General features: G+C 41.1%; 2 protein-coding genes across 15 annotated transcripts; both read left to right on the top strand.

The window, feature by feature from the left end:
* Positions 1-2178: 2178 nt before the first annotated feature.
* On the top strand, positions 2179-26414 carry LOC120813962 (B-cell receptor CD22-like). 14 transcript variants are annotated; one of them, XM_078105514.1, is made up of 21 exons: positions 2179-2319; positions 2650-2731; positions 2848-2883; positions 3214-3297; positions 4013-4291; positions 4422-4685; positions 6065-6337; positions 6468-6725; positions 19256-19531; positions 19662-19925; positions 21306-21587; positions 21718-21975; positions 22965-23228; positions 23359-23622; positions 23741-24403; positions 24727-24846; positions 24956-24971; positions 25073-25161; positions 25296-25346; positions 25614-25706; positions 25816-26414. In XM_078105514.1, exons 2-21 carry the CDS (start codon positions 2695-2697, stop codon positions 25821-25823), a joined length of 3879 nt encoding a protein of 1292 aa, XP_077961640.1. In that variant the 5' UTR covers positions 2179-2319; positions 2650-2694; the 3' UTR covers positions 25824-26414. The 14 variants fall into 14 exon arrangements, with proteins under 14 accessions (XP_077961640.1, XP_077961639.1, XP_077961636.1 ...); XM_078105513.1 differs by having other exon boundaries at positions 3034-3297; positions 6068-6337; XM_078105510.1 differs by having other exon boundaries at positions 3034-3297.
* LOC120821277 (uncharacterized) lies at positions 9518-12070 on the top strand. The gene is made up of 9 exons (XM_078105610.1): positions 9518-9595; positions 9705-9720; positions 9822-9871; positions 9988-10038; positions 10143-10196; positions 10288-10389; positions 10624-10674; positions 10945-11010; positions 11120-12070. Exons 3-9 carry the CDS (start codon positions 9859-9861, stop codon positions 11125-11127), a joined length of 345 nt encoding a protein of 114 aa, XP_077961736.1. The 5' UTR covers positions 9518-9595; positions 9705-9720; positions 9822-9858; the 3' UTR covers positions 11128-12070.
* Positions 26415-26736: the final 322 nt, after the last annotated feature.

Here is a 26736-nt window from a genome sequence, read left to right as displayed (position 1 = left end):
ACGTCCGTCGTCTGCGGGGGCAAAAACCACGTCAGCGCGAGCAATGTGTCTGAAAGCACGGAGGCGATGTGTAAGATTTACGTGATGATTTGTATTATTAGAGCAGGATTTATATATACAGTGACTTGAAAAAGTGTTTACCCTGTTTTTTTGTGTCACTAAATATTTCATAACAAACTCATTTTAATCCGACAAAGAGAACCTGAAAAGCATTTTTAAATGGTAATTTAATTTTCAGAAAAATATCCAAATCTACTTGTCCCTGTGTGAAAAAGTAATTGCAATTGAACTCAGCTTTCCAAAAAACGTGTTTATTCAGTTCAATCGTGGTACCAGCATGGGGCAAATACGTTTATCTGTATAGTTAGGGGAGGAAGAGGCGTCGGGCTCACAGGGTGCCCCCCCGGGCGAGGAAGACCACATCAACTCTTTGTACAGTGTGTTGCAGGCGCCCAAAAGGTCCAGATCCCCCCAATAGAAGCTTTGAGGAGCCGGAGAGATCAACAGAATGAGGATACGGACGTCCTTCTTCCACCTGAACCTGGAGAACACGAGCAGCTGAATCTGAAATGTCCTCAGAGGACCACAAGGGGGCGTCAGAGTGCCACAACCTGCACCTGCGAGTCCTCCTTTAGTCCGGGACTCGACCCGCTGTGGTTCTGTCCCAGGGGGCCATGTCCAGGAGACCCGGGAGACACATTATAAAAAAAAACTGTGGCCCTCCCCGTCCACTCAAGGTTCACGTGCACTGTTGCATCAATGTCACAATGACTTGTTTTTGCAGATTATTGAACTTAACTTCTACTTCTTAGAATTAAAACGTTATCATACATCACAGAGTACGACACGTCTGTACAAGCGGATCAGCTGTGGTGTGAATGTGGTCATGTGACACCACGTAACCAGTAGCAACACATCTTGTGTATGAAGGGGAACAGGAACGGTTTGACTGACTCTGAGAAGCTTTATGGTTCTTCTCCTCAGACTTACAACACAAATGTATTTGACCTTTTTCTTTTTTAAATCAGTCTCACAAGAACCGATTAATTTGTAAAAACATTTAGACGTGAGATGTTTGAGCATAAAATCCAAAAATTTAAGTCACTGCTGATTAAATATGTCAATGTCACGACTACCAGAACAAACATGATTCAATTAGTTGAAATGTGAACTTTTGATTCATATTCATACGGATTGATTAGAAGGTGGTTTATGTGTGAATCACGTTGAACTGGAGGTTGTGAGTCTGTAGTGAAGAGTCTCCTCAAGTAGTGACATCATCCGCCCACCAAGTGTCACCAGGTTTATAAAGTGTTTCTATGTGACTGATTGCTTTTGTATGTTGCACCATTTGGTTATAATAATATATTTATACACCTCACATATATGTATTAAACTGAATGGTTTTGTGAAGAGTTCGTGGAAATTCTCTTCTGCACCTTCTCTATTTTTGTCTTATGCGATTGCGGCTTCTACATTACTGACCACAGGCCTGTGAAGAGACTGAACTGTTTCCTCTTTTCAAGTGTTAAACGTTTTGCTGCCAATTCATTTCTTCTCTAAATGTATAGTTGGACAAAGTTTTGTTTTTGATGGAAAAATACAAAAAAACAACTCAAAAAGACTGAAAACTGTTATTTGACTTTAAGTCACACGTCTCAGGCAACGGTCCACTTGTGGTGAAAGAGGCGTCCCAGAATGCATCACTTCCTCCTGCTGCGGTGTTTGCTGTTAGAGTTGAATGTGGCTTTGATGCACAAAAAGGAACCTTAAGGTTGATCAAATAAAACGGCTCACTTTCTACATTTAAGTCTAATTAAACGTTAGTGGATTTATTTTGGTCTGTTTCAGCCTCTGAATCTGCTTCAGTGATTCACTTCTTCCTCACAGGGTGTTTTATATCAGTCATTGTGAAACATTAAACACCTTTCTCTGGCTCTCTGAATGTACTTCAAACTAAAAGTGCTTCTGTAGAATAAAGAATATAGAAGTTAGCAGAGTTTGAACAATTCATTTTAATGTGATAAAAATATTTTCTTTCCTTTTTTCAGATATTAACAAAATATCACAAACGTGTACAGTGCAACTACATCACACATCTATAATATTAATATATATAATATAATATAGTATTAGGAGGCGAGGAGCATGGAGAGGTTTTCGTCTCTCTTCACGTCCTCTTCCGCCTGTCTCTTCGTGTCCTGTTCGAGCACAGTCACTTCCTGTAGGAGACGAGACATCGAGACGCCAGAATCTCACCATGAAGTGACGACATTTACAAGTTGTTTGTGGATTTTATTGTGAAATCGTCCCAGTTTGGTGAGAAGGATCATTTATGGATTATTAAGTGTATTAATATTACAGGGGAGGCCTTTGACTTCCTGCAGCTGCCTTTACAGAAACCTTTAGCTTATGACCGTGTATGAAGAAAGGACATTAAATATATCTGCATTAATCAGACTACTGGAACTGGTCTTATTTCCTATAAGCATTAAAATGTGACGTGTTTAACAGCGTCTGGTGGGTCAAAAGGGAAGGAAGCACGGACCATAAACAGAAGTTAGAGAAAACCTCTCGTCTAATATTCATATGTTGTCTCTGCATTTCCACATTTCTCTTCATGTTTCACACGTTTGAAACCGTCTGCAGACACGAAGCGTTTCTCAGAAGCAAAGTGTCAGCGTGGACGTGAGGATGGGACGCGCTTTGTTTGGTGTGTTGGGGCTTTTCTGTGAGTACTTTCTCTCTTTAAATCATAGTTTTCATACATAGAACGTTTTAAATGCCAGAAGTTAATAGTTTCTGTCAGTTTGATGATGCGTGATGATGTTTCTCACTTTGTTTTAGTGCTGAATATTCTCCTCTACTGTGGACACGCTCAAGGTTTTTATACAACTTTTACTTGATAAATTCACTCAAGACGATTCAACACCTTCTATCACTGTTTGCATTTAATATTTCTGTTCTGTTTAGTTCATTTATGATGAATACAAGAAACACAATTCATTATTTGCATGTTGTGTTTGTTTCTAGATGCTTTGCTGCATATTGAGCCAAACTGGTCTCCTTTATTTACTGGAGAGAAAGTTACCTTCATATGTGACTTAAAGGAAGTAAACAACGCTGACTGGGTTTACTCATTCAGATGGAAAGATCATTGGTTTATCAACTACAGACCAGAAAATAGATTTACATTATCATCTCTAACTGCAGGAGATAGTGGTGAATATCAGTGTGCTGCTTCTCAGAAGTCTTCCAACGTTAGAGAAAGTAATAAAGTCTCTCTAAGTGTATCAGGTAAGTGATCAAAGTTTTACCATCACGACGAGTTCATTAAAGCACTTTTATATTAATGAGACGTGTTGATTTAATAAACCTGTTTAATAAAGTGCTAATGTGATATAATGTAGTGATAATTAATAAATGTTAACTAGTGTAAGAGGAACCTTGAAGTTGAACACTGATGCTGTTTAGTCAGCTGATCTTTGTTTAAAAGGATCAATTATCAGATAATATTGATCATTTAAAATAAACCAAAGAAAGATGGACTGATTATGAAAAGAACATTAACATGATGAGACAAACCGTCCAATATTTAATCCCTACTGAGAAATTATAGATGAGTGATTGATTCATAAGACAAATTGAACAAATCAGAATCGGCTTTATTGGCCGTATGTGTTTGCACATGGAATTAGTCTCCGTTACAGTTACATAGATAAACAATAAACAACAGAAATATAAAAAAATATGAAAAAAGACATTAAGGACAAAATAGAACACAAAAACTAAGCATAAACATTACTGATATGTATAATATATAAATATAAGGTGGCAGTAGTCCAATATAAATATGTAGTAAAAGTAGTGCAGATGGAGGTGTTCTGTTAATTGTTTATCAGTGGCGCCTCCTTCAGGTGAAATGTTCTCATTACTTCATTAATTTAATAACCATTAATTCAGTACAGTCACAATAATAACATTGTTTTGTCTTTGTTCTACATTAAAACAGAAAAACCAAAGGCCAAACTGAGAAAATACTCTGTAGGGGGACGTGTGACCCTGACCTGCTCTGTGGGGTCTTCATCATCATCATCATCACCATCATCATCATCATCATCTGGATGGAAGTACTTCTGGTACAGAGACGAGAAAACCTCTGAACCTCTGAAAACAGGAGATGATGTTCTCCTCCAGAGTGGAAGCATCTCTCCCTCTGGTAGAGGAGTCTACTGGTGCAGAGGAGGAAGAGGAGACCCAGTTTACTACACAGAGTACAGCCATCCAGTCGGTAAAGAACTAAACTGATAGTTGATGTGAAACAAAACATGTAGAAAAAGTATTTGTGAATAAGGATTAAGACTCACACTAAAACTCTGTTTGTGTAACTTTTCTATTTGGGGCCTGATGATGATGAACAGTCATAAACAGAGCTGTTGTGACTCTGCAACACGACTGGCCTGAGATTTACTCTGGAGAGACGATCACTCTCACATGTGGAATAGAGGAGGGAGGAGGCTCTGAGTGGGAGTATGAATGGAGAACACCCGGCTATTACACACCTCCAAACCCAAGAGGCTCCATGAGGACATCATCAGTCACAGGAGACTACAGCTGTAAGGGCAGACTGAAAGATGGAGCCTCTACAACAAAATGGAGTGAAGCTTTCACAGTAAAAACATCAGGTATGTCAGTATTTTTATTTAAATTAATGACAACATATTTAATATTTTAGTTTGATTATTTGAGATATATGTGGCAATCGTAATTTACATGGATAGAATTTAGACCACGATGTAATTGGAGTTGTCAGGTTCTTGCACCTCAGGAATTGCACCTGAAGATTAAACCTCACTCACATCCAGGAGCGTTTCTAGACCCTCTGGGGGCCTCAGGCAAGAAGGACCACGGGGCCCCAGAATCATGATGAATGAAGTCCAGGACTACGGATCAGTAAAGAAATCTTTTATTAAACAAGTAACATATAAAATAAATAACATAACAATCTGAATGCAAACTTTACACACAACATATAAATAACAGAAAAACAAACATAACTGAAATGTGCAAAAGTTTCAGAATGATGAAAACGCAACTAAGCAAAAACAAACGCGGAATTGAAGTGGAAAAGAAGAACTTAAGACTTGCTATGACACCTTGGTCCATATCCACAGTCCAATAGTTGTGCCTTTTTTTACTTAAAATGTATCGTGTGGCTCTGAATGTGTTTAGAAGAAAATGTCTGAATTCACTTTACAGAGTGTTTGCTTTGTTTCATCGTGTAGCATAATGCTACGTAGCGTTAGCCACCAAAACGCGCCAATCAGTTGACCACATTGTGCGACATGGATTGTGACATTTGCTCGTTCATTTGGTTGGTGTTTGGAGTTTGGCTTCTGTGTTCTTGTGGGTTCTGCTGTTTCATCTGATGTGCAGCCTGTATTTGTGATCAGTGTTCGTATGAAGCTCATCTGTTACTAATGTTTTCAATGTGCAGTGAACCTGTTTGGTGGCTGGTGGATGACTGGGAGTTTGGGATAAAGTGGCAGGCTGGCTGGCAGCACTACTTGTTCATAATGTAACACACGTAGCTTCCACATTCCCACTGTCGCGTTTTCTCTCTTCACCCTCTTGTTTTTTGTCTTGTCGTGTGCACAGAGAGACGTGTTCGCTTCATTGTTTCATCTGTGTGTTTGACCGGGACGCACGTCCATGCCGGCTAGTAAGGGGCCCCATTAGGGGGAATCCCGACGTGTCGTTGCGGTGTCTACGGGGGTTTCATGTTGTGTCGCTGGTATGGAGCGATATCAGCCGTCTGTCGGGGCCCCCTACTAGCAGCTAGCCAGTGACGTAAAGGGCCCTGCGAGGGGGGGTTTCCGATGTGTTGTCGTTGCAGCGTCTAAAGCGGTTCCATTATTTTGTCATTGACGTCAGCCGTCCCTCGGGGCCCCCTTCAGCTCGGGGCCCGAGGCAATTGACTTGGTTACCTGATTCCGTTGCGGCGCCTCTGAGGACAAATTCAGTCACAATAATAACATTGTTTTGTCTTTGTTCTACATTAAAGCAGCAAAACCAAAGGCCCAACTGAGAAAATACTCTCCTGTATGGGGACGTGTGACCCTGACCTGCTCTGTGGGGTCTTCATCACCATCATCATCATCATCATCTGGATGGAAGTACTTCTGGTACAAACGCAACAAATACTCTGCACCTCTGAAAACAGGAGATGATGTTCTCCTCCAGAGTGGAAGCTTCTCTCACTCTGGTGGAGGAGTCTACTGGTGCAGAGGAGGAAGAGGAGACCCAGTTTACTACACAGAGTACAGCCATCCAGTCGGTAAAGAACTAAACTGATAGTTGATGTGAAACAAAACATGTAGAAAAAGTATTTGTGAATAAGGATTAAGACTCACACTAAAACTCTGTTTGTGTAACTTTTCTATTTGGGGCCTGATGATGATGAGCAGTCACAAACAGAGCTGTTGTGAAGCCCAACTGGCCTGAGATTTACTCTGGAGAGACGATCACTCTCACATGTGGAATAAAGGAGGGAGGAGGCTCTGAGTGGGAGTATGAATGGAGAACACCCGACTATTACACACCTCCAAACCCAAGAGGCTCCATGATGACATCATCAGTCAGAGGAGACTACAGCTGTAAGGGCAGACTGAAAGATGGAGCCTCTACAACAGAATGGAGTGATGCTTTCACAGTAAAAATATCAGGTATGTCAGTATTTATATTTAAATGAATGAAAACATATTTAAAATGTTAGATTTGCGCGCACACACGTGAAGGATCCAAGCACAGAGTTTCCCAAAAGACACAGCACACAAAAAGGGGAACCCACACCCGAGGACACCAGCGCCACCACCTGGACGTTTACAGCACCTACGAACATGAAGCAGACAGTTACCCAACAACTCACACTGTGTGTCAGCGGGGAAACACCACACAAATAAAGATAACGTTGTTAATAAGTTAATAATAAGTTAATAATATGTTAATAATAAGTTCATAATACGTTAATAATAAGTTAATAATACGTTAATAATACGTTAATAATAAGTTATCTGGATAACCTCCTCACACGAGCCCTGATGCCAGAGGGGGTCCTGACGTCACCGTCAGATGACCCAGTAAAAGGGTTAAAACGGGCCGTCTCTGTAAAACAGAACACTGGGACATCGGTCCACGGCACCAGCGGCGGGTGTCGGTAAGAACGGCACCAATCGACGGTAGTCCGTGTTCAGGTGGGACCGATTGACGTGAGGCAAAACAGCAGCGCTCCTCCCGAATCCCGCTAGCGGTCCCCTGCGGTAGAGGACAACGTCCAATCAATAAATAGACAAGACTTGGACGACAGGGACTCGTGAAAGGGACGAACCCACCGATCAGGCTGAATTCATCTGCTGCCGAAGGCGGGAAGCCAACAAAGCTGCTACCGGCGGCCAAGTAACAAATCACGTTATTAATGTGACGCCATATTACAATAAAACCCGGAGTTACAGGAAACTCAGCGACAGACGCTCAACGCAACTCTGTCTTCATGTCAGATTGAAATCAGGGGAATCGCCACCGTATTTATGGGAGACGCCCTCACGTGATTGACTGAGGACCTGAGGCGACGGGTCGGGCGTGGAGGGGAGGAGGTCTGAGAGGAAGGGAGGGGCCACGTGGTTCAGGGGTCTATCCTGTATTTTAGCCAGTGGAGGTTGCAAAGGTCCAGCTGATGTGTTCATAGCGACGGTGGATGTGAACAGTCGAGCAAAAGAGTTCTGAACACACTGGAGTTTGTTGAAGGTTTTGTTGGGAGCTGTAGAGAACGCTGCTGCTGTAAAGAACTACACTGATAGTTCATATGAAACTAAACATGTAGAACATTTGTTAATAAGGATTAAGACTCACACAACAACCTGTTAGCCATAATTTTTATTTCCCTGAATCAAAACAGAATATTTGAGTTGTTTAATTAGTTAATATATTTAGACAGTGTCCCATCACACCTGTTTACACAGTTGAAGTAAAAGATGGACGACATCAGCAGTAAAAGTAATCCACCAAGGACTCATTACAACACGTCTTTATTCTGTGAAACCTCTTTCCAACAGATGTCCCTCAGCCTGTCCTCACAGTGTCTCCATCATGGACGAGTCCTGGAGACTCGGTGACTCTGACCTGCAGTGTTGAACCTCTGTCTGCAGGATGGAGGTTCTTCTGGTATCAGGCTGTTCCAGAACTGTCACTCAACTACACCTATGAGCTTCTAGCTGGTAGCACCACTGGGACTGAACAGGATTCCTACATTCTTCATGGACAGACACACACAGCAGGATATGTGTGCAGAGCTGGAAGAGGAGATCCTGTGTCTTACACTCTGTACAGTGATGTGAAGTTTCTCTGGTCTGGAGGTGAGTTTGTTCACACTTTTATATTCTTGCACAAGAGAATAAATGTCCTGTTTGTGTTGACATAGTTTGTCCTGTGTGTGTCTCCTAATGACGTGTCTTCAGGTTTGAACACACTTCCTCAAGTGATTACTCATTACTTTTAAGTTGTAGTCTTTATAACAAAAACAAACATTCAATATAAACAACATTGTAACAACAAAAACATTCATTAATCGCCATTAATCGAGATTAATGATTTGCGATTAATAAGTAAAAAACATTTTTTGACAGAGTTTTGACATTTAAAGCATTTACACATCTTATTGTAGAGTGCTGACATTTTAAGGTGACGTTATAAGGACTATCTCAATATTTAGTTTGTTTCAGTATCATTTCTCTGTAACTGTGAGCATGTACGTCACCAAAGGGCCGTCTCTTTCATCCATGAAATGCAGCTATTCGCTCAGCTACTGTGTGAATGTGGACAACAAATGTAAACTATAAATGTCTTCTCTTCATTGGACATCAGCTTGTTTGACTTCCTGTCCTCTGGTCTCTTTACAGGTGGTGATGTCATCCTGGTGAGTTCTGTCCATCCTGTGACTGAGGGACATTCGGTCACTCTTGGCTGCACGTTGAGGACAAAAGAACTTCTTGATGAAGTGGATTTCTATAAAAATGACAAACTCCTCCCAAATGGTGTCGGAGGGGAGCTGCTTATCTCTGCAGTTACTAAGTCAGATGAAGGCTTTTATAAATGTAGAGGAAGGAAATCACCTCCAGGTTTGGAGACTTTGACCTCAGCAGAGAGCTGGTTGTCAGTGGAACGTGAGTACGAGTAGAAGATGTTTTCTTTGTAATATGTGTTACAGTCTGAGTTACAAAAGGTGTAACTGAATTAAACTATTTGTTTGCGTGAGACAATATAGTTTTATTCATTTTAGTGTTTAAAGACACAAATGAAACTAACATGAGCAGCAGTGAAAGGTGAATGTTGTGTGATCAAAGGTTCATGTGAGTGTATTTGAGTGTGTGTGTTGTAGTACTTGTGTAGCTCTTCATGGTTGGTGTGTACTTGTGTGTAGATCCTGAAGAAGCAGCATCAAGCTCTGTGTTTCTCCTGCTGTTGGTGGTTGGTCTGGTTTCTGGAGTTTTACTGATTATTCTCCTGCTGCTGATTCTGCGTCGCTACAGAAAGTCAAAAGGTGAGATCTTTTCCTTCTGATATCAGACTGATTTCACTGAAATAAGTCAAAGTCACACATATTATTACACACACTCATTAATTAACAATGTGAAACCTTTTTCTTGCAGCTTCAAGCCTCAGCAGGTTGGTACAAGCCTCTCTTCTCTCCCTCTGAACACGGCAGCAGGACTTTACATGTTCCTCATTCAATCCTCTGTATTTACTTCATGTTTTGGACCCACAAGGTCTCAGAGGACCAATCAGAGCCCAGCGACAGACCACATGATCAACCAGGGTGAAACTCCAGGCGGACTTATTACATTAATAATTAGTTCTTTACCTTAAAGCTAACATTTGCATTTCTGGTTGAAATGATTGAATGACCTCGTCTTTATCCTCACTGCTCTGCAGGTGATTCTTGTCTCTATGAAACAATCGGAGGCTCTGAAGAACCTGAACAAGGTGCAGTAAATCCTGTGTTCATCACAACTGTTAAATACTAGAATCGGATGATTCAAAGTCAATGCAAACTGTCTTGAATTAAAAACAATAAATTCTTATTTCAGATGAATCCAGCCTCACATATTCTATGATTGAGCTCAAACACTTTAAAAAGAAGGGTAGGTGATTTACTTTACAGTGAGAATTACCTTTGAGAGTTGAGATGATTTGTTCTTCTTAGCAAAGTTCTTCGTGTGGTCTTTGTGACAGAGAAGCACGATGAACCAGACGAGAGCCCCGTTTACTCGGATGTGAGGACGACATCAGCTGCAGGTACAGTCAACGCCAGCAGAGCTTCCTGCTGTTTAACAGGTGCTACCTGCTCTAGTTCAACACGTTCATGCTGTCATCCAACGTGCCGAAATCAGCAATGTACACATCCTACATACAAGCACATAACACACTTTAGACTTTTTAAAGTTGTCATTTAAATTAGTATTAACTTACTATGCAGTCATGAAACAGACATAATTGGATCCCACATTTCATTCATCTATATTCATCAATCCATCGATATTCAACTGAAAATGAGTCTTGTGTCTTTAGACGTGACGTATGCCCAGGTTCACCCCCCCACTAAGAAGAAGAGGAATGAAGGTAAGTAAAGTCCATCAGGTATCGACTCCTTGTGATGTGACTTCTGTCTCCATCCAAAACAAAACAACATCTTTTAAAAGTTAGAAAATGGTAGTTTGTTATTTTTAGAATAATTTCTGTCTATTCCTCCTTCATTTATTACTATAAACTATTCTCATTAATAATGAACTCTTATTTTGTGTTAATTGTTTTACAATAGTCAGGACAACGTATACATTATTATTTTAAACTAACTACTTGCAAATATACATTAAATCTTTTCATTTATAGGAAAATCCAGATTTGCAGCAGCAGAGGAAGCTGTTTATTCTGAAGTCAAACCAGGAACATCTCGAGGTGATGAAGCCATTTATAAAGCAGTTTATTTCACATAGTTAAACGTCATAAAGCACCTTCAAGCTAAATATAAATAACCGCTATTGTTTTTTCTCTTTGGTTCTTCCAGATCAATAAAGACATCCGTGTGGACAAAACCGACCAACGAGATCTCTTTAATGGACGTGTGAGGCTTGTTAAATGAATTCTTTTTGGGAACCTTTGTGCTCTGAATAGCAGAAAGTATTTTGTACAGTTAATTAGCAGATTGTTTCAACTAAATCTTTAATCTTGTTTTATTTTTAAGTGTTTTTTAACCATTAAGTGTATGAAAATTATTATTCCTTTAATATGCTTTCAGCAGCGTCTTTAACAGCTTATTCTCCATGTTAAAATAATGCAGTGCAAGTGTTTTTATAATGTTTTATTTTAAAGCATTTTCATGCTTTTGGGGTCAGAAAAAAAAAAAGTTTAAAAATTTCAGTATATCGCTTTAATGTAAAAACATGCAACATAAGCAAAGCTCTCTTTGTGACGTCTCTTTAAGTGTATTAATCACTTCATGGGCTGAACAGCTGAACCCTTAGAATCATTTTAGATATTAGAACAATATCAAACGGCCCTTTCATACTTACTGAAGTACAGGTAGTGACTTTGTTGCCTTCCACATTTATTCTGATTAAAAAAATTCCCCCATGTGACCCTCCTGTAAAACCACTGCGACCCACTAGAGGGTCGCGTCCCACAGTTTGAGAAACACTGATGTGATCAATGAACAAGATTTCTAAACATCTCCTGCTGCAACAGAAAAAACGGTTTATTCTGAAGTGCAACTAACAGCAGCTCTTGTTATTGATGCTGCCCCCTAGTGAGCATGTTGAGAATGACGTCTTCTTATCACAAGCAGCCACATCTGAAATGACCTTTTATATACATTTATATTTTTGTATACTTTTTCTTCACGTCGATGAAAAATAATTTTATGTCTTTTAATATATGATGAACTCTCTGCACGTGTTTTTCAAAGCAATGCAATTGTGATGCCATGTATGTAATAATACAAATAAAATAGTGAGAGGTGTTGAATCGTCTTGAGTGAATTTATCAAATAAAGAGTTGTATAAAAACATTGAGCGTGTCCACAGTAGAGGAGAATATTCAGCGCTAAAATAAAGTGAGAAACATCGTTTATCAAACTGACAGAAACTATTAACTTCTGGCTTAAAAAAAAAGAAGTTGTGATCCATGAAAACTATGATTTAAAGAGAGAAAGTACTCACAGAAAAGCCCCAACACACCAAACAAAGTGCGTCCCATCCTCACGTCCACTCTGACACTCTGCTTCTGAGAAACGCTTCTGAGGCTTCCACACTTTGAGTAAAGTCGCTTCAGGTACCAAGTTGTGACCCGACATCCCGACCCGCACTCTCCGCTCTGCATCTGATAAACTGCTCGTTCCTCCCTCACTGAGAGCAAAACACTCGACTAGATCATGACTCTTTGCTGTCCTCTACTTCGACTAAAAGATTGTAGCACGTAAATTGTACTTATAAGTTATCTATAGCAAATTGTGAATTGGCTTATTTGATGAAATGGCACTTTCGTGTTCTGAGTTTGTATCCCTGTGGTTGAATGCACTTATTGTAAGTCGCTTTGGATAAAAGCGTCAGCTAAAATACACGTAATGTAGAAAACTAACTCCCTTTAGGGAAGCTACTGCATTAAAAAAATAAATAAATAAAAAGGTTCAGATCTTCGAGGAGCACAATCACCAGACTGAAGGATTTGATAAATGCTTTTATAATGGTAACATTTTATAAGGGAAGCATTGACCTCTAGGTAGGGGACATATTATTAGTTTGGCCCGGACCCTCAAACATGTAGAACCACTCCAACAACACAGCAACCCAAAGTGCACAATTCATGGTACGCATGGAACTCTATAGCACCTTAAATAACACAGTAATTCATAGTAAACCTTCAGCACGACAATTCAATTACTAAATAAAACACACACACAATCAGAGGAGGGGCCGCCCCATCGCGTGTCCCCCTACCGGTCAACGTCTCCGGTAAGAAGGAAATGTCCGTGGTTCGGTGTCCCGCTCTCGTCGACCGATAGAATCCGTAAGCATCGCTGGTATCTCGCCTTCGGCTCCCTCCGTTCCCCACCGTGTTCCGGGCCACGACCCCCTGCGGATCCCGGTGTGGTCACGTGACCCCCGCGGTTGTTGTCTCGCGCCGCGTCGTCAGCGTGTCATGAACACCGGGCGCCCCTCGCCAGCTCCGATCCATCAAACCGCCACAGGCAGTGCTGTAGTGGTAAAATTAGAGGTGGGTAAACTCTGAATTTTGTGATCATACAGACCTCGACGCGGTGCGACGCGAAGCAATGGAACACAAAGTCTTACTTTGTACTTGAGGCCTTTTGCGGGCCTCTGTGGGAGTGGGAGCACTCGATGGTCTATTCAAATATCACCTGATATCCATTGCTAATTACCGGCGGTAATCCATTCTGTAGTATCTTGGATACTTCCGGTTCAAATGTCTGTCATGTTGTGATGAGGTCATCAAGGTGCGCGTTTATGCGCAGAAGTTAATATGCACTAATAAAGATGGACGCATACAGCGCCGACTAAAAGAAACTCACTGGTACGTGTCGTACTTAGACAGTTAAATGTCAGTGCACGCACACGAATATTACACATTCCGAACAGGTAGGCAGGCAGGCTAATCCACAACGTGTATGTTTACACACCTCCTGGATCCTGATTGGTGTCGCTGCTGCAGCCGCAAGGCACTGATTGGATGCTCACAGACCGTAATACAGCGCAGATGAACATGATTCAGACTACGGCGTTTATATGTTCAACAATAGGAAACGTAGTCTTAGCTGTTTTAAAATTACACCAAGTTTATTTCGGATTATTCCAACGGAAGAATACAAGGCGCAGGGAACTTTGAGGTGCGTAAACGCCACTTAAAGGTGGGTAAACGCTATTCAGAGGTGCGTAAACGCTATTTCCAAAATTCCAGAGGTGCGTAAACGGCATTTACGTGCGTTTACCCTCCACTACAGCCCTGCAAATATATAAGAATAATTTTGGCGACGGGTGCCCTTTTGTTTTTTTTGAGTACCTGCCCCAAAATGTCTGTGCACGTGCCCGAGTTCCTAATGCGTTTAATGAGAGCCGTGTAGTTTCTATTAGTCGCCACTAGAGGGGGCCAGCAGGCAGCCCAAATGCATCTAATGTATCTGTTGCAGAATCTGTAAAGTTACTGTAGCGAACTATGAAGCAGCCTGCGCATGCACATATGAAGTCATAATTTGGACTTTTCAACCCTTCGTTTTTTTAGTGACGAAAATGGGCTTCAATAGTTCTTAATGCGTTGAAAAAGGGTTAAAAAGTCTCTTCTCACTGGTTTCTCTGCCAAGTTTTTTATGAGAGCCGTGTAGTTGCTACTAGTGCCCACTAGAGGGCGCCAGCAGGCAGCCCAAATATATCTGATGTATCTGTTGCAGAAACTGTCCCCAGACCTATCATGAGGATCAACTGCTCCGTCGGGGAGGAGTGGGCGTGGTCTGTCTGTGACGTAGCGGGTTGCAAAACCTCCCAGAGGTCAAACAGGAAGGTCATCATCATCATTTTCACTGACAACACGTCCGTCGTCTGCGGGGGAAAAAACCACGTCAGCGCGAGCAATGTGTCTGAAAGCACGGAGGCAATGTGTAAGATTTACGTGATGATTTGTATTATTAGAGCAGGATTTATATATGCAGTGACTTGAAAAAGTGTTTACCCTGTTTTTTTTGTGTCAACAAATATTTCATAACAAACTCATTTTAATCCGACAAAGAGAACCTGAAAAGCATTTTTAAATGGTAATTTAATTTTCAGAAAAATATCCAAATGTACTTGTCCCTGTGTGAAAAAGTAATTGCAATTGAACTCAGCTTTGCAAAAAAACGTGTTTATTCAGTTCAATCGTGGTACCAGCAGGGGGCAAATACTTTTGACTGTATAGTAAGGGGAGGAAGAGGCGTCGGGCTCACAGGGTGCCCCCCCGGGCGAGGAAGACCACATCAACTCTTTGTACAGTGTGTTGCAGGCGCCCAAAAGGTCCAGATCCCCCCAATAGAAGCTTTGAGGAGCCGGAGAGATGAACAGAATGAGGATACGGACGTCCTTCTTCCACCTGAACCTGGAGAACACGAGCAGCTGAATCTGAAATGTCCTCAGAGGACCACAAGGGGGCGTCAGAGTGCCACAACCTGCACCTGCGAGTCCTCCTTTAGTCCGGGACTCGGCCCGCTGTGGTTCTGTCCCAGGGGGCCATGTCCAGGAGCGTTTTGGGGGGCAGGTGCTCAAAACAAAACCCATCGCCAAAATTATTCATGACATTAAAAATACTAATAAAACAATAAATAAAAAACACAGGATATTTTCCCCGCCCTTCTGCTTTTGGAGTCCCTCTTTTTTGGCATCCATCCATTGTCAAACCGCTTGTCCTGCACACAGGGTCGCGGGGGGGGCTGGAGCCCATCCCAGCCAACTTTGGGCGATATTTTTTGGCATCCAATTTATTTTATTTTGTTTAGCCCAAAATCGCAAATGACTAATTATTAATAGTCTGTACACATGTGACATCCTCTGTCCTGGAACCCTCACATCAGCACAGATGGGCAACGCCCCGTCGGATATAGAAACACATTTTGGGGGAATTGATGACAAAGAGTAATTTATATTCAGAAATATTGATGCATGAAGAAACAATTGTGCTCCAGCAGAAGGGGCACTTTTCTCATCCAGGGCAAAAGGGCAGGTGCTTGAGCACCAGTAGGGGTCTATCTGTGCACGTGTCTGTCCAGGAGACCCGGGAGACACAGAAACTGTCCCTCCTTCACTGGTTCTACTTTTAAAACCCTTTTTTAAGCTTGAAACTTTTCTTAGTATTTGACTTCCTTGCTCAGTACTGGGACTCAATTCCTGGCAGCTGCTCCGAGATCTACAACCATCATCTCAGGGTTCACACATCAGCTGTGGTGTGAATGTGGTCATGTGACACCACGTAACCAGTAGCAACACATCTTGTGTATGAAGGGGAACAGGAACAGTTTGACTGATTCTGAGAAGCTTTCTGCTTCTTCTCCTCAGACTTACAACACAAATGTATTTGACCTTTTTCTTTTTTAAATCAGTCTCACAAGAACCGATTCATTTGTAAAAACATCCAGACGTGAGATGTTTGTTGGAGTTTGAGCCTAAAATCCAAAATGTCCCATTAAAGTCACTGCTGATTAAATATGTCAATGTCACGACTACCAGAACAAACATGATTCAATTAGTTGAAATGTGAACTTTTGATTCATATTCATACGGATTGATTAGAAGGTGGTTTATGTGTGAATCACGTTGAACTGGAGGTTGTGAGTCTGTAGTGAAGAGTCTCCTCAAGTAGTGACATCATCCGACCACCAAGTGTCACCAGGTTTATAAAGTGTTTCTATGGGACTGATTGCTTTTGTATGTTGCACCATTTGGTTATAATAATATATTTATACACCTCACATATATGTATTAAACTGAATGGTTTTGTCCCATTTGTCTCAACATGCTGCTGCAGATGAGGAACTAAAGAGTTTGTGGAAATTCTCTTCTGCTCCTTCTTTATTTTTGTCTTATGCGAATGCGGCTTCTACATTACTGACCACAGGCCTGTGAAGAGACTGAACTGTTTCCTCTTTTCAAGAGTTAAACGTTTTACTGCCAATTCATTTCTTCTCTAAATGTATAGTTGGACGTTTTGTTTTTGATGGAAAAATACAAAAAAACAACTCAAAAAGACCGAAAACAAACTGTTATTTGACTTTAATTCACACGTCTGAGGCAACGGTTCAGTTGTGGTGAAAGAGGCGTCCCAGAATGCATCACTTCCTCCTGCTGCGGTGTTTGCTGGTAGAGTTGAATGTGGCTTTGATGCACAAAAAGGAACCTTAAGGTTGATCAAATAAAACGGCTCACTTTCTACATTTAAGTCTAATTAAACGTTGGTGGATTTATTTTGGTCTGTTTCAGCCTCTGAATCTGCTTCAGTGATTCACTTCTTCCTCACAGGGTGTTTTATATCAGTCATTGTGAAACATTAAACACCTTTCTCTGGCTCTCTGAATGTACGTCAAACTAAAAGTGCTTCTGTAGAATAAAGAATATAGAAGTTAGCAGAGTTTGAACAATTCATTTTAATGTGATAAAAATATTTTCTTTCCTTTTTTCAGATATTAACAAAATATCACAAACGTGTACCAGCACAGTGCAACTACATCACACATCTATAATATTTATATATATATATATAATATAATATAGTATTAGGAGGCGAGGAGCATGGAGAGGTTTTCGTCTCTCTTCACGTCCTCTTCCGTCTGTCTCTTCGTGTCCTGTTCGAGCACAGTCACTTCCTGTAGGAGACGAGACATCGAGACGCCAGAATCTCACCATGAAGTGACGACATTTACAAGTTGTTTGTGGATTTTATTGTGAAATCGTCCCAGTTTGGTGAGAAGGATCATTTATGGATTATTAAGTGTATTAATATTACAGGGGAGGCCTTTGACTTCCTGCAGCTGCCTTTACAGAAACCTTTAGCTTATGACCGTGTATGAAGAAAGGACATTAAATATATCTGCATTAATCAGACTACTGGAACTGGTCTTATTTCCTATAAGCATTAAAATGTGACGTGTTTAACAGCGTCTGGTGGGTCAAAAGGGAAGGAAGCACGGACCATAAACGGAAGCAGAAGTTAGAGAAAACCTCTCGTCTAATATTCATATGTTGTCTTTGCATTTCCACATTTCTCTTCATGTTTCACACGTTTGAAACCGTCTGCAGACACGAAGCGTTTCTCAGAAGCAAAGTGTCAGCGTGGACGTGAGGATGGGACGCGCTTTGTTTGGTGTGTTGGGGCTTTTCTGTGAGTACTTTCTCTCTTTAAATCATAGTTTTCATACATACAACTTTTTAAATGGCAGAAGTTAATAGTTTCTGTCAGTTTGATGATGCGTGATGATGTTTCTCACTTTGTTTTAGTGCTGAATATTCTCCTCTACTGTGGACACGCTCAAGGTTTTTATACAACTTTCTTTATTTGATAAATTCACTCAAGACGATTCAACACCTTCTATCACTGTTTACATTTAATATCTCTGTTCTCTTTACTTCATTTATGATGAATACAAGAAACACAATTCATTATTTGCATGTTGTGTTTGTTTCTAGATGCTTTGCTGCATATTGAGCCAAACTGGTCTCCTTTATTTAATGGAGAGAAAGTTACCTTCATATGTGACTCACAGGAAGGAAACATCGCTGACTGGGTTTACTCATTCAATCTGAATGATCATTGGACCAACTACAGACCAGAAAATACATATACATTATCATCTCTAACTACAGGAGATAGTGGTGAATATCAGTGTGCTGCTTCTCAGAAGTCTTCCAACGTTACAAGAAGAAGTAATAAAGTCTCTCTAAGTGTATCAGGTAAGTGATCAAAGTTTTACCATCACGACGAGTTCATTAAAGCACTTTTATATTAATGAGACGTGTTGATTTAATAAACCTGTTTAATAAAGTGCTGATGTGATATAATGTAGTGATAATTAATAAATGTTAACTACTTTAAGAGGAACCTTGAAGTTGAACACTGATGCTGTTTAGTCAGCTGATCTTTGTTTAAAAGGATCAATTATCAGATAATATTGATCATTTTAAATAAACCAAAGAAAGATGGACTGATTATGAAAAGAACATTAACATGATGAGACAAACCGTCCGATATTTAATCCCTACTGAGAAATTATAGATGAGTGATTGATTCATTATTGATAAGACAAATTGAACAAATCAGAATCGGCTTTATTGGCCGTATGTGTTTGCACATGGAATTAGTCTCCGTTACAGTTACATAGATATACAATAAACAACAGAAATATAAAAAAATATGAAAAAAGAAATTAAGGACAAAATAGAACACAAAAACTAAGCATAAACATTACTGATATGTATAATATATAAATATAAGGTGGCAGTAGTCCAATATAAATATGTAGTGCAAGTAGTGCAGATGGACGTGTTCTGTTAATTGTTTATCAGTGGCGCCTCCTTCAGGTGAAATGTTCTCATTACTTCATTAATTTAATAACCATTAATTCAGTACAGTCACAATAATAACATTGTTTTGTCTTTGTTCAACATTAAAACAGAAAAACCAAAGGCCCAACTGAGAAAAGACTCTCCTGTAGCGGGACGTGTGACCCTGACCTGCTCTGTGGGGTCTTCATCATCACCATCATCATCTGGATGGAAGTACTTCTGGTACAAACACAACAAATACTCTGAACCTCTGAAACCAGGAGATGATGTTCTCCTCCAGAGTGGAAGCATCTCTCCCTCTGGTGGAGGAGTCTACTGGTGCAGAGGAGGAAGAGGAGGAGGAAGAGGAGACCCAGTTTACTACACAGAGTACAGCCATCCAGTCGGTAAAGAACTAAACTGATAGTTGATGTGAAACAAAACATGTAGAAAAAGTATTTGTGAATAAGGATTAAGACTCACACTAAAACTCTGTTTGTGTAACTTTTCTATTTGGGGCCTGATGATGATGAACAGTCACAAACAGAGCTGTTGTGACTCTGCAACACGACTGGCCTGAGATTTACTCTGGAGAGACGATCACTCTCACATGTGGAATAGAGGAGGGAGGAGGCTCTGAGTGGGAGTATGAATGGAGAACACCCGACTATTACACACCTCCAAACCCAAGAGGCTCCATGATGACATCATCAGTCAGAGGAGACTACAGCTGTAAGGGCAGACTGAAAGATGGAGCCTCTACAACAGAATGGAGTGATGCTTTCACAGTAAAAACATCAGGTATGTCGGTATTTATATTTAAATTAATGACAATATATTTAATATTTTAGTTTGATTATTTGAGATATATGTGGCAATCGTAGAGATTTACATGGATAGAATTTAGACCACGATGTAATTGGAGTTGTCAGGTTCTTGCACCTCAGGAATTGCACCTGAAGATTAAACCTCACTCACATCCAGGAGCGTTTCTAGACCCTCTGGGGGCCTCAGGCAAGAAGGACCACGGGGCCCCAGAATCATGATAAACGAAGTCCAGGACTACGGATCAGTAAAGAAATCTTTTATTAAACAAGTAACATATAAAATAAATAACATAACAATCTGAATGCAAAGTTCACACACAACATATAAATAACAGAAAAACAAACATAACTGAAATGTGCAAAAGTTTCAGAATGATGAAAACGCAACTAAGCAAAAACAAACGAGGAATTGAAGTGGAAAGGAAGAACTTAAGACTTGCTATGACACCGTGGTCCATATCCACAGTCCAATAGTTGTGCCTTTTTTTACTTAAAATGTATCGTGTGGCTCTGAACGTGTTTAGAAGAAAATGTCTGAATTCACTTTACAGAGTGTTTGCTTTGTTTCATCGTGTAGCATAATGCTACGTAGCGTTAGCCACCAAAACGCGCCAATCAGTTGACCACATTGTGCGACATGGATTGTGACATTTGCTCGTTCATTTGGTTGGTGTTTGGAGTTTGGCTTCTGTGTTCTTGTGGGTTCTGCTGTTTCATCTGATGTGCAGCCTGTATTTGTGATCAGTGTTCGTATGAAGCTCATCTGTTACTAATGTTTTCAATGTCAGTGAACTTGTTTGGTGGCTGGTGGATGACTGGGAGTTTGGGATAAAGTGGCAGGCTGGCTGGCAGCACTACTTGTTCATAATGTAACACACGTAGCTTCCACATTCCTACTGTCGCGTTTTCTCTCTTCACCCTCTGGTTTTTTGTCTTGTCGTGTGCACAGAGAGACGTGTTCGCTTCATTGTTTCATCTGTGTGTTTGACCGGGACGCACGTCCATGCCGGCTAGTAAGGGGCCCCATTAGGGGGATTCCCGACGTGTCGTTGCGGTGTGTACGGGGGTTTCAGGTTGTGTCGCTGGTATGGAGCGATATCAGCCGTCTGTCGGGGCCCCCTACTAGCAGCTAGCCAGTGACGTAAAGGGCCCTGCGAGGGGGGTTTCCGATGTCTTGTCGTTGCAGCGTCTAAAGCAGTTCCATTATTTTGTCATTGACGTCAGCCGTCCCTCGGGGCCCCCTTCAGCTCGGGGCCCGAGGCAGTTGACTTGGTGACCTGATTCCGTTGCGGCGCCTCTGAGGACAAATTCAGTCACAATAATAACATTGTTTTGTCTTTGTTCTACATTAAAACAGCAAAACCAAAGGCCCAACTGAGAAAATACTCTCCTGTAGCGGGAAGTGTGACCCTGACCTGCTCTGTGGGGTCTTCATCATCATCACGATCATCATCATCATCATCATCTGGATGGAAGTACTTCTGGTACAAAGACGACAAAACCTCTGAACCTCTGAAAACAGGAGATGATGTTCTCCTCCAGAGTGGAAGCTTCTCTCACTCTGGCGGAGGAGTCTACTGGTGCAGAGGAGGAAGAGGAGACCCAGTTTACTACACAGAGTACAGCCGTCCAGTCGGTAAAGAACTAAACTGATAGTTGATGTGAAACAAAACATGTAGAAAAAGTATTTGTGAATAAGGATTAAGACTCACACTAAAACTCTGTTTGTGTAACTTTTCTATTTGGGGCCTGATGATGATGAACAGTCACAAACAGAGCTGATGTGAAGCCCAACTGGCCTGAGATTTACTCTGGAGAGACGATCACTCTCACATGTGGAATAGAGGAGGGAGGAGGCTCTGAGTGGGAATATGAATGGAGAACACCCGACTATTACACACCTCCACACCCAAGAGGCTCCATGATGACATCATCAGTCAGAGGAGACTACAGCTGTAAGGGCAGACTGAAAGATGGAGCCTCTACAACAGAATGGAGTGATGCTTTCACAGTAAAAACATCAGGTATGTCTGTATTTATATTTCAATGAATGACAACATATTTAATATTTTAGATTTGCGCGCACACACGTGAAGGATCCAAGCACAGAGTTTCCCAAAAGACACAGCACACAAAAAGGGGAACCCACACCCGAGGACACCAGCGCCACCACCTGGACGTTTACAGCACCTACGAACATGAAGCAGACAGTTACCCAACAACTCACACTGTGTCTCAGCGGGGAAACACCACACAAATAAAGATAACGTTAATAACACGTTAATACGTTACCAATACATTAATAATATGTTAATACTACGTTAATAATAAGTTCATAATAAGTTATCTGGATAACCTCCTCACACGAGCCCAGATGCCAGAGGGGGTCCTGACGTCACCGTCAGATGACCCAGTAAAAGGGTTAAAACGGGCCGTCTCTTTGAACAGAACACTGGGACATCGGTCCACGGCACCAGCGGCGGGTGTCGGTAAGAACGGCACCAATCGACGGTAGTCCGTGTTCAGGTGGGACCGATTGACGTGAGGCAAAACAGCAGCGCTCCTCCCGAATCCCGCTAGCGGTCCCCTGCGGTAGAGGACAACGTCCAATCAATAAATAGACAAGACTTGGACGACAGGGACTCGTGAAAGGGACAAACCCACCGATCAGGCTGAATTCATCTGCTGCCGAAGGCGGGAAGCCAACAAAGCTGCTACCGGCGGCCAAGTAACAAATGACGTTATTAATGTGACGCCATATTACAATAAAACCCGGAGTTACAGGAAACTCACCGACAGACGCTCAACGCAACTCTGTCTTCATGTCAGATTGAAATCAGGGGAATCGCCACCGTATTTATGGGAGACGCCCTCACGTGATTGACTGACGGGTGATTTTGGTAGTTAAGAACAAACGGCTTCAATAACAGGCTCCATTCTGCTACATTATATATATATGGACAAATTCACAGTCACAATAATAACACTGTTTTGTCTTTGTTCTACATTAAAACAGCAAAACCAAAGGCCCAACTGAGAAAATACTCTGTAGGGGGACATGTGACCCTGACCTGCTCTGTGGAGTCATCATCATCATCATCATCATCTGGATGGAAGTACTTCTGGTACAAAGACGACAAAACCTCTGAACCTCTGAAAACAGGAGATGATGTTCTCCTCCAGAGTGGAAGCATCTCTCCCTCTGGTGGAGGAGTCTACTGGTGCAGAGGAGGAAGAGGAGCCCCAGTTTACTACACAGAGTACAGCCATCCAGTCGGTAAAGAACTAAACTGATAGTTGATGTGAAACAAAACATGTAGAAAAAGTATTTGTGAATAAGGATTAAGACTCACACTAAAACTCTGTTTGTGTAACTTTTCTATTTGGGGCCTGATGATGATGAACAGTCACAAACAGAGCTGTTGTGACTCTGCAACACGACTGGCCTGAGATTTACTCTGGAGAGACGATCACTCTCACATGTGGAATAGAGGAGGGAGGAGGCTCTGAGTGGGAGTATGAATGGAGAACACCCGACTATTACACACCTCCAAACCCAAGAGAATCCATGATTACATCATCAGTCAGAGGAGACTACAGCTGTAAGGGCAGACTGAAAGATGGAGCCTCTACAACAGAATGGAGTGATGCTTTCACAGTAAAAACATCAGGTATGTCAGTATCTATATTTGAAATAATCAAAACAGAATGGTGGACATCAGCAGTGAAAGTAATCCACCAAGGACTCATCACAACACGTCTTTATTCTGTGAAATCTCTTTCCAACAGATGTCCCTCAGCCTGTCCTCACAGTGTCTCCATCATGGACGAGTCCTGGAGACTCAGTGACTCTGACCTGCAGTGTTGAACCTCCGTCTGCAGGATGGAGGTTCTTCTGGTATCAGGCTGTTCCAGAACTGTCACTCAACTACACCTATGAGCTTCTAGTTGGTAACACCACTGGGACTGAACAGGATTCCTACATTCTTCATGGACAGACACACACAGCAGGATATGTGTGCAGAGCTGGAAGAGGAGATCCTGTGTTTTACACTCTGTACAGTGATGTGAAGTTTGTCTGGTCTGGAGGTGAGTTTGTTCACACTTTTATATTCTTGCACAAGAGAATAAATGTCCTTTTTGTGTTGACATTGTTTGTCCTGTGTGTGTCTCCTAATGACGTGTTTTCAGGTGTGAATCCAGCAGCGTCTCTCACAGTGAGTCCTCACAGACTGCAGCACTTCAGCACAGAGTCACTGTCACTGAGCTGTGAGGGAAACTCTACTGAGTGGAAAGTGATGAAGGCTGATGAATCTGGCTTCATGTCATCCTGTTCTTACTGGGGACAAATGACTGGATCCACATGCAACACCGACACTAGAGCGAGTAGTGGAGTGTACTGGTGTGAGTCTGCAACACAGTCCAGCAATGCAGCCAACATCACTACACACAGTGAGTTTATATTCATTTAAAGGTTTTACATCTAAAGTAGTTACACATCTTATTGTAGAGTGCTGATATTTTAAGGTGACGTTATAAGGAGTTTAACTCAATATTTAGTTTACCAAAGATTCAACAATATAGTTTGTTGCAGTCTTCAACTAAGATGTATAAAAATATATTGTTTAGTTTAGTGTTTAAAGACACAAATGAAACTAACATGAGCAGCAGTGAAAGGTGAATGTTGTGTGATCAAAGGTTCATGTGAGTGTATTTGAGTGTGTGTGTTGTAGTACTTGTGTATCTCTTCATGGTTGGTGTGTACTTGTGTGTAGATCCTGAAGAAGCAGCATCAAGCTCTGTGTTTCTCCTGCTGTTGGTGGTTGGTCTGGTTTCTGGAGTTTTACTGATTATTCTCCTGCTGCTGATTCTGTGTTGCTACAGAAAGTCAAAAGGTGAGATCTTTTCCTTCTGATATCAGACTGATTTCACTGAAATAAGTCAAAGTCACACATATTATTACACACACTCATTAATTAACAATGTGAAACCTTTTTCTTGCAGCTTCAAGCCTCAGCAGGTTGGTACAAGCCTCTCTTCTCTCCCTCTGAACACGGCAGCAGGACTTTACATGTTCCTCATTCAATCCTCTGTATTTACTTCATGTTTTGGACCCACAAGGTCTCAGAGGACCAATCAGAGCCCAGCTACAGACCACATGATCAACCAGGGTGAAACTCAAGACGGACATTACGCTGCTCTTCTTCATGGTCAGTTTTAATCCTGATTTATTTAATATGTTCTTTACTTTCATGCATTTACATTTCTGATTATCTGTTTGAGCAGATTATATAATTCATACAAATGATTGAATGACCTCGTCTTTATCGTCACTGCTCTGCAGGTGATTCTTGTCTCTATGAAACAATCAGAGGCTCTGGACAATGTGAACCAGGTGCAGTAAATCTTGTGTGTTCATCACACAGCTGTTAAATACTAGAATCAGATGATCATGTGACTGGTTGACCGTCCTTTAAATGAAAGACAAAGTGTATCGATGATGTCACAGATTCTGTGTTTGAGCTTAAAGACGTTGATGGCTAATGTGAATACTTCTATAAGGGAACAAGCTGCAGTAGTTGAGATGCTTTTGTAGGCCAGCAGAGCTTTAATAAAGGAGAACAAAGTGTCTCTTCATGCATTCATCTGATCCTTCTAACAGGGACGAATGATGAACCAGAGGAGAGCGATTACCAAAATGTGATGATGGAAACAGCTGCAGGTACTTCAAGTACAACAGACCATGTAGTACAATGTGAGTGTACTTGTGTATTACTACCAGCAGGCAGCAAAGGTCAAACACAACACTTACACCTGTTACTCTTAAATAACCTTCAATCTCTTTTCCTTCTCTCTTTGTTCAGATGAATAAAACATCTGCATGGACAGAACCAGGGGAACGGATGACGACATGAAAAACCACATCTTTGTCTTTTTGAGTAATGATTGTGTGAACTTCCTCTTTCCTGATATGAGACAGTGTTTTGTAGTTAACCCATGAAAAGATAATTTAAAGGAAATACATCATAAGTCTTTATAGGTTTTACTTGGTGAAAATAGTCTTGATTATTACATATATTCTTATTCTAATGTTAGTATTTAGTGTTTACTGTACATTTAATTTTTTCTCCTCAGTTACTTTGTTTTTTTAAAGCTTTTGTAGAAAACTTTGAATGGAGGCTGGTTTGAAAAGCAGAAAAAAGAAGTTTGACGTCTTTGAGCTTCAATGCGTTGGTGATATTATTTAATATGAAATAATCTTCTTTTGTTTCTGATAAAAAAAATCTTTACGCATTTTATACACTTTTAATCTGTTATTGAACAACATATTTCTCCAACAATCATGTTTATTTTTGTCATGTTTAAAGGTTTACCAGGTGCTGTTTGTGTTTAATACATTTTGTAATGTTTGATCATTTTATGCATCATTAATAAATAAATAAATAAACAGGTCTAAGCAGTGTTTCTGTTGGGTTCTGAGCTTCGGAGGAAGGAATGCTTCTTTAAACTCGCCTCGGCTGAGACGAGAAGTCAAAAAGAGTCACTTTAAAAATGATAAAGACTTTAATAACTAATTACAAAACGATAAACGGTATGAATAGTATATTTTGCCAAATAGAGAAGTCCCCTCGTTGAGTCTCATGTCCATCATTGTTGGTTCAAAGGAGGCTTCTGCTTCTTCTCCAGCTCCCTTCAGTTGTAGTCGTATGTGATTGGCTGCACATTCAAACGTGGCTCCTCCCCCGTGAACTCCTTCCTGCTCCAAGACGTCACGTGACTCCCTC

The sequence above is a fragment of the Gasterosteus aculeatus genome, chromosome 7 (assembly GCF_964276395.1).
Source record: "Gasterosteus aculeatus chromosome 7, fGasAcu3.hap1.1, whole genome shotgun sequence".
Lineage (NCBI taxonomy): Eukaryota > Metazoa > Chordata > Actinopteri > Perciformes > Gasterosteidae > Gasterosteus > Gasterosteus aculeatus.
The sequence above is the reverse complement of the archived record's forward strand: the minus strand, read 5'-3'. Positions and strand labels throughout refer to the sequence as shown.

Bases quoted from the DNA above. Each gene is read 5' to 3' on its own strand.
- LOC120813962 (XM_078105510.1), top strand. From the start codon at position 2,695: ATGGGACGCGCTTTGTTTGGTGTGTTGGGGCTTTTCT. The intron at 3,298-4,012 runs GTAAGTGATCAA...ACATTAAAACAG, and splicing joins AGTCTCTCTAAGTGTATCAG to AAAAACCAAAGGCCAAACTG. The intron at 25,347-25,613 runs GTGCAGTAAATC...TCCTTCTAACAG, and splicing joins CTCTGGACAATGTGAACCAG to GGACGAATGATGAACCAGAG.
- LOC120821277 (XM_078105610.1), top strand. The intron at 10,039-10,142 runs GTGCAGTAAATC...TTCTTATTTCAG, and splicing joins CTCTGAAGAACCTGAACAAG to ATGAATCCAGCCTCACATAT. The intron at 10,197-10,287 runs GTAGGTGATTTA...TCTTTGTGACAG, and splicing joins CAAACACTTTAAAAAGAAGG to AGAAGCACGATGAACCAGAC.